This window comes from Pseudopipra pipra, chromosome 3, assembly GCF_036250125.1.
Source record: "Pseudopipra pipra isolate bDixPip1 chromosome 3, bDixPip1.hap1, whole genome shotgun sequence".
Lineage (NCBI taxonomy): Eukaryota > Metazoa > Chordata > Aves > Passeriformes > Pipridae > Pseudopipra > Pseudopipra pipra.
In genome coordinates, this window is record NC_087551.1 from 105,857,014 (window position 1) to 105,864,379 (window position 7,366).

Sequence of the window (7,366 nt, forward strand, 5' to 3'; positions counted from 1 at the left end):
ATAAGTTTAATATGAGGAGAGTGGTGCTCATAGGGTGGTGATGATGAAAAGAGGTAATTGGAATGCAAGTTTTAGCTGCATGCTCTTGATAGAAATTGGTTATACAACAGTAATATAGAGAGCTTGCCACATCATTCTGGAGACACTTATACTGGGATGAAGTGTGAAGGTGCTGGTCTCTTAGTTTACCCTCTACCAGCTCCAAGAGGAGTCACTCAGCTGACAGTTCTCAAATCATACACATATATCTGAGTTTACTGAGCTCGTATAGAGAGAGGAGAGGGGAAGGGAAGGGACGGGACGGGAGGGGAGGGGGCAGGAGGGGAGTGAAGGGGGCGGGAGAGGAGGGGAGAAGTTACTTCCTCAGCCAAAATGCTTGGTTCTAATCTAGACTGAGTAAGCATTACTCAGAAGGGCTATTCTTCGGTTTTGCACTTAGATTTTGCAAGATCTGTTGACCTGTGAGGTCTCCAGTTCCTACATGCTACTTGAATGACAAAGTCATCACATACACATTAACAGCAGTCTCAAGGGAGCAATCAAAGCTTTCTAGTCCACAGCAGTTAAATGACATTCAACCTTGAAAGTGACATATTTCAGATGTTGAGAAAGCCTACCTTTCTGAAAGTCCATAACGATCCATCCTTTTAAATTGTTTTCAGGTAATACCAATTCATTAATATTCCACTAAGGGTTCATTAATGATTACCCTACTCTGGAACAAGGACTGTAATTTAGTTATGATTACAGGAATGTAATCCCTTTCTGACAATGGCTCTTATTTCCACAATGTTTCAAAAGAATATAAAAACAAATACCTGTTAGATGTATGAAGGATGGCCTCTTACACACAACTGGGACTTCCTATTCTGCATCTCTCATTTCAGTACAAATCCACCTTTGCTGCTTTGAAGGCAAGTGTACATTTTATGTTGGTTATTCAGTCTAAAAATTATGTATCTCTCTGCTCCTCAGGCAGTTTCAGTGCAGTTCTTTACTACAGTATTTTCAGGCTAACCATCTTCTCCGTTCTCCGCCTTTGTATCCAAGGCTTTCCTTGGAAGAGGTATACACATTTCAGCAGAGAAACAACACAGTAGTGTTCCTTTAATATTTCTTCAGTACTATTGAAACACAAACCCAGGTTTGGCTCAGCTTCTCTGGATCTCTTTATAGAGAAGTTAATGTTAACGAACTTTTCATTCTTCAGCTACCTGTTAAAGGTGCTGTGTGCAACCATTTACGAGTATTTAAAATGAAAATGTGAAATGCAACACTGATGATCAAAGGAGGACTTCTCTGAGCACAACTCCCTCTGGCATCACTTAGAGAACTTTGTTAACACTCAGAGTATGCTTTGACAACACACCCACCTCTACACCTTGTCTTACAGTGAGCAGTTCAAAGCTCAACATGTTACAGGATTTTAAAAACCTGCTCTGCTTTGTAGCTTGCCTTTTGATTTTCTGAAACACTGCTTTCTGCCCTACCCAAGTCACTTGCCCAGTACTCAATCTTGCTAGTAAAGGGTAAGGCAAGCTCGAGTCCATTCCACTGTGCAAACCCTAAAATATGCTGAGTCTCAGTAAACAATCAGAGAAAGAATCTAAAAAATTTAGCTGGTTGCCACCTGAGCGGCAGAACTGATGTATTTATATGTAAGCACTACTGAATACATTTTTTATTATTGATTCTCCTTTAAGTAATATAAACATAGATCACTCTAAATTATTCTTCCATATTTATACTAAATTTATACTATTTAACTACTAGAACTTTTTAGTAATGTAGAGCAAAACAAAAAGACATAAACGTCAATACGAACCCCTAAGTTACGTGAATTCATGCAAAACCCATGTATTTGTTTGCAGCCCATTTTATTTCTACCAACCTCATACAACAGACTCCCTAAACCAACACAGGTTCATCTTCTGCTTTAATACAAGGCTGCTGTATTGAGGCTGCTGGTTTCTGATACATCTCCCACAATGAAAGAATGAATGCTAAGTCTTTTTTTACAAGATTTTATTAAAGAATATTCAGTAGCTGTACGAGACAGATTTACAGAACATTATTTAGTTAAAGTGCCATCAGTCAAGGCAAACACACAAACTGAGATTCTTCGGTCTAATCTGGGTGAGGTCTTACAAACTTTGTATGCACACAATTCGTGCCATGCAAAGCCCTATAAAGACCATAATACATCTTTCAACTATCTTTTTAATGAAAACCAAGGTTTCAAGAAACAGCAAGTTCAGTACATATGAAAATAAAAATACAGCTTGCACAACCAACTGTACTTACACATTGAACAGCAGCAACACCACTAAAAATAGCTGACTTTGTGCTTCACAGCAGAACTGCACACGGCTCAACAGTTCTGTTTACTGAACCATGGAGCTGTCAAGCCTTTGAACAGAACTCAGAGGCCTCAACAATTACAGTGCAAGATACCAGTAAAATTCTTTATTCCATGTATTATTCTGATGGCTCATAAAAAGACAATAATTCTATTATTAGGACTTATTTTCACATTTTTTACAGAAGTGTTTCACCATCAGTACCTTGCATTTTCCAGGCTGATTACAAGTAGTGGAACATGAGAAATACGCATATATATTGCAAAACACAGTTCTGTTTAGTTTTTATCTGTAAAACATGAGTTTCCAAGCAGATTTAACGAGAAATTATATTCACACCCATAAACTGTACTTCAGACTTCTGTGAATGCCTATCTCTGTTGAAGATTGTCTTTTATTTCAAAACAATTCCAACATAAACCACTCCCTTATTTCATACTTATTGAGCAACATACTCTGTATTCCCATAGCATTTAAAGTGAGAATTTCACTTTTGTAAAAATGCATTGCATAGTTATCTGCACTCTGTTTTGCAGACACCCCTTGGCACTTACTTCAATAAGCCAACCATCACTTCACTGATATCCCACAACTTTCTTGCAACCAAGTCATCCATGGCTTTGGGCAGGAGTTCTTCCTCTTTGCAGTCTCCAAAATATTTTCCTGTCACGCCTTCAACATCAGGAGAAGAGGCCAAATAAATAGAAGTCTGGGCTCCTTCCAGAGGTGTTTTGAAGAAAGCCCATGACACCAAGTTGAACAGGGGTTTGGCCAGCAAAGGAATATTCACGTGTCTGCCTAGATTTGTTCTGACAATCCCAGGATGGAGAGAGTTGACGGTGACTCCTGTGCCTTCCAACCGACGGGCTAGCTCCCTTGCAAATAATATATTAGCCAGTTTACTTCGACTGTAACAAAAGCTTTTATTGTAACTTATTTCACTGTTCAAGTCTTCGAAGTTGATCTCTCCATATTTGTAAAGCTTTGAGGATACTACAACAACCCTGCTCGGAGCAGAATTTTTGAGAAGGCCCAGAAGAAGGTTGGTGAGCAAGAAGTGACCCAAGTGGTTTACACCAAACTGCATCTCAAAACCATCCTCCGTCTTCATGTACGGACACTGGAATACCCCTGCATTATTTATCAGAACATCCAGCCTTGACTCCTCCTTTAAATGTGAAAGAAAAAAATCATTCAGTTTTAGAATTGTCACGAAAAACGTATTACTACGCTTCATATTTCTCACTGGCCATTGTTAGAAAGAAAAAATTTCATTCCTAATTTTTTGAATTGTAACTTTCTGATATTCTCTTAAAGCATTGCTGAAAAAAAAAACCCTAAGTTGAACTACCACTAAACTGAGTACTTGACCTCAGTAAGATGCACGTACATGAGAGTAGGTTTGTATCAACTTTTAAAGAAAGCAGAGAACACAACCATCTGCTTCTCCAGGAGCAGCTTCTTCTGTAACAATTCAGTGATAATTTACCTTTGTAACGTATTTTTTTCCCCCTCTAAAATAATAACCTGTCTATTGCACTGCAAAAGGACACACATTAATTTATGGCAAACATGTGCTACAGCAGAGGGGTCTACTGAGCAAAAGACATGCAAACATGGAACACAATGTGTTAGCTCAAAGAACTTAACCTCAGGGCTGAAGAGGAACCATTACATTGTAGACCCACTATCTTACTGGGATGATGTCATGAAAAACTTTTCAAAACAATGTTCTAATGATTTTAAACACTTATCTTACTTTAGAACAAGCACATGTCATTGTGCTCCTTGGCGGCAACTATGGAGCAGGACTCATAGAAAAGTAGTACTCATGTTTCATACAATTTGAGTCCAACAGGTCTACTCAAGAACTAAGGAACCAAAGCTTGAAATATCTATGAGGTGCTCAGCACATGCTATTTGATGGATCAGTATTCTGGTTCAAGTCAGTAAAAAACAGACTCGAGGACATACGTTACACTCTACAGAATCAGGGGATACAAGGAATTAACAGAGAGGGTGGTATGGATAATTTAAATATATGCATCATGCACTTCATGCTCCAGAATCCACTCAAAAATTAAGAGCTCTCCGGTTTACCCAAAACTAACTTTTAAAAAAATACAGATTAAAGTAAGCTGCCTAAATAAGCTCTGAATTCAACACTTTCACCCACCTCTGACAAAAGACTGTGAAAGCATCATTTATGCTTGCATGAATCAGAGGTAAACGTATTCACTTTCTCTAGAAAGTGAGTTCTCTTTGCTATTAATTTTTTAAACCCAATGACTGGAAGGCAAGCTGAGATAATTTTGGGCCATTTTGATGACAAAAATAGAGAACCTCATAAATGAATTCTGTACTATTTGCCTTTTATTTCACTGCCATTAGCAGCAATGATACAAAGAGAGCAAAACCCAAATCTGCACTTGGCATTAAGTTAAAGGTGCTGGCATTTGATCACTCAAAACTTCAAGTACTTCAATTTCAGACTGATTTCTGTGGGACTTGAGGCTGTTCAGTATTTCATATAATTAGGTCCCTGAGGCATGATCCAAAGAGTGTCAAATTCACTTCTCCTCTTCACCCAAAGGGACACAATGGTCACTAAAGCAGGACAGTAGTGATGAAGTACTGACTGTACATTTGCTCACTGAAGTGTTCCTTCTTTCTTTAAAGAAAAATATCTGACTGGAGGATTTATTTTGCAAGACTTAACACTTCAAGAAGCAAGACTTCCACGTGTGCCATTTTCTGAAATTCCTACATTTAATAGGAGTAATGTGATCAATGCCAAACAGGCAGCTACTACAACCAAGTGCAGCAGAGTGCACCAAACACTACTTTGATGGACAATGCTACTCCTTGCAGCCTCTGAGCTCATGTCCATTTTCTCCATTTTCCCATGGAACTCTCCAACATCTCACAGTGTTTTAAGATGTAACCACTTTCAGCTTCTCAAAGTAAAGCTCCAACAAATAAGGCCAGTCAGTGGGAACGCAGTTTCCCCATTTTGCCAATGTTTAAATCTTTTTTATGTCAAACAAAAACCAGAAGAATCCCCAAACAAACCTCCAAGTAACAGCTCTGAAAAGGATTCACAGATTAGGGAAGGTAAGTAACGTGGACTTGGGTGGAAAAGCTCTTGAAAGTATTTCTTGAGCTTGCATACCTTGTCATTCAGATGCTTTTGGAATTATTTCAAAAATGCAGGTTAAAACAAGGGTCATCAAAACTCTGCAAATAACACACTCTTTTCTTTACCCAATTCTAACGTAAGAGCCACTTGTACTGTCTTTAGCAATAAAGAGATGCTAACAAATTCACATTTTTTTCATATTTTGTACTATAAAACATATAATTCTTAGAAGTTAAACAGTATGTTTCATTTTTGGTGTGCATTTATTATTCATGTTTTCCCATAAGACCGAAGCAAGACTAAGCCTTATCAGTGGATTCATATATATGAATGTATGACTACAAAGTGTCCCAGTAGAGAATTTAAAACTTGACATTTAAGTTTTAGAAAAACCATTTGAAAATTAATGCAATAAAGTCCCTCTGGTTTTTTGCCTCTCACAACAGTATCTGAGCATCTTTCAAGTATTTAACAAGCACTTCTCTGAGCAGCAGCAGAATTTATTAAGCCTGGCTTCCCATGACTTCGTGTCTCATGGCTTGAGTAGCAGCTAGATGTGGTGAGATCAAAGTCCCAAAAGATGCTTTTTGTGGGATGAAATAATGCCTCCAACAGTGCCTCCCCCTGCTCTCTGGTGTCTAATAACACTGTCGAACTCATCTAGTGGCATTTTTGTCAGGCAAAGCAACTGGATGTCCCTGTTCTCCTTAAACTCAGATTTTCAGGAAATCTTCAGGAACTTGATATATTCAAAAATATCTATTGACTAGACTCAGCTGGTGGTGGCCAACAGATGTGAAATTCTTGGGGGCAGGGGACAGACAAGCTGAGGAGGGGGCAGAAGGATGTCTTGTGCATGTGAACAGTGCACTCGTGAACTTCTATTTTTTTCTGGAGACAAAGTTGAGCTGTAACACCAATGTAAGGCAACAAAGGTTACGGTAGTTAAGAGAGAAAGGAAAACAAATCACTTATCTCACACAGAAACAAGCGCTTCCTTTCCAGAACTGAAAAGGTTTGGGATATTTTGAACTGGAACAGACCAAACCAGTAGGAACTTCATTCTTCCACGCGCTAATTCACGGTCAATTTGCTCACACCCTCCTCCCAGACCCAGCGCTGACCTCGGCGCCATCCCGTGCCCCTACGCCGAGGAACAGCCTCCTCGCACCTGGAACTCCAGGAGCCAACACGGAGCCCTGGGGCCGCCGCCAGCACGGCCCAGCCCGTGCCCTCCCCGGGGCTCCGGGACAGCGCCGTCCCCCCGCGGCCCCGCCGTACCTGCAGGACGCGGTGGCAGAAGGCGCGCACGGAGCGAAGCGAGGCCAGGTCCAGCTCCCGGACCACCAACTCGCCCTCGCCCTCTGCCCGCTCGCCCACCTCGGCCCGGATCTCCCGGGCCGCCCGCTCGGCCCGCGCCCTGTCGCGGCAGCCCATGATGACGCGGGCCCGCATCCGCAGCAGCTCGGCCGCCGCGGCCCGGCCCAGCCCGCTGTTGGCGCCGGTGATGATGACGGTCTTGCCCCGCATGGAGCCTGCGGTGAGGGCGCGGGCCGTGCCCCGCAGCCAGCGCCAGGCGGCCGCCAGGAGCCCCGCGCCCAGCGCCAGCGCCGGCAGCGCCGCGGCCATGCCGGGCGGGAGGGCACTGCCCGGGCGGCGCGGCGCCTGCTGGGGCTTGTGGTCCGGGAGGGCTGAGGGAGCCTGCGCTGTGCTCCTCGGTGGCGTAATGTTCCCGCAGTGAGTTTGCTGATCATAGGGAGCTGTGGGGAGTGGCTGGTGCGCCTGAACGAAGGGTGTGCTGCCGTTCAGCGAGACCTTGATAGGCTGGAGAGTTGCGCGGAGAGAAATCTAATGAGGTTCAGCAAGG

At 42.2% G+C, this 7,366-nt stretch overlaps 1 protein-coding gene across 1 annotated transcript; it reads right to left on the minus strand.

Annotated features, from left to right (window-relative positions):
• Positions 1-2,008: 2,008 nt before the first annotated feature.
• RDH14 (retinol dehydrogenase 14) lies at positions 2,009-7,149 on the minus strand. Its single transcript, XM_064650590.1, has 2 exons — positions 6,781-7,149; positions 2,009-3,528 (listed from the first exon to the last, which is right to left on the minus strand). Exons 1-2 carry the CDS (start codon positions 7,126-7,128, stop codon positions 2,911-2,913), a joined length of 966 nt encoding a protein of 321 aa, XP_064506660.1. The 5' UTR covers positions 7,129-7,149; the 3' UTR covers positions 2,009-2,910.
• Between the last annotated feature and the right edge of the window lie 217 nt (positions 7,150-7,366).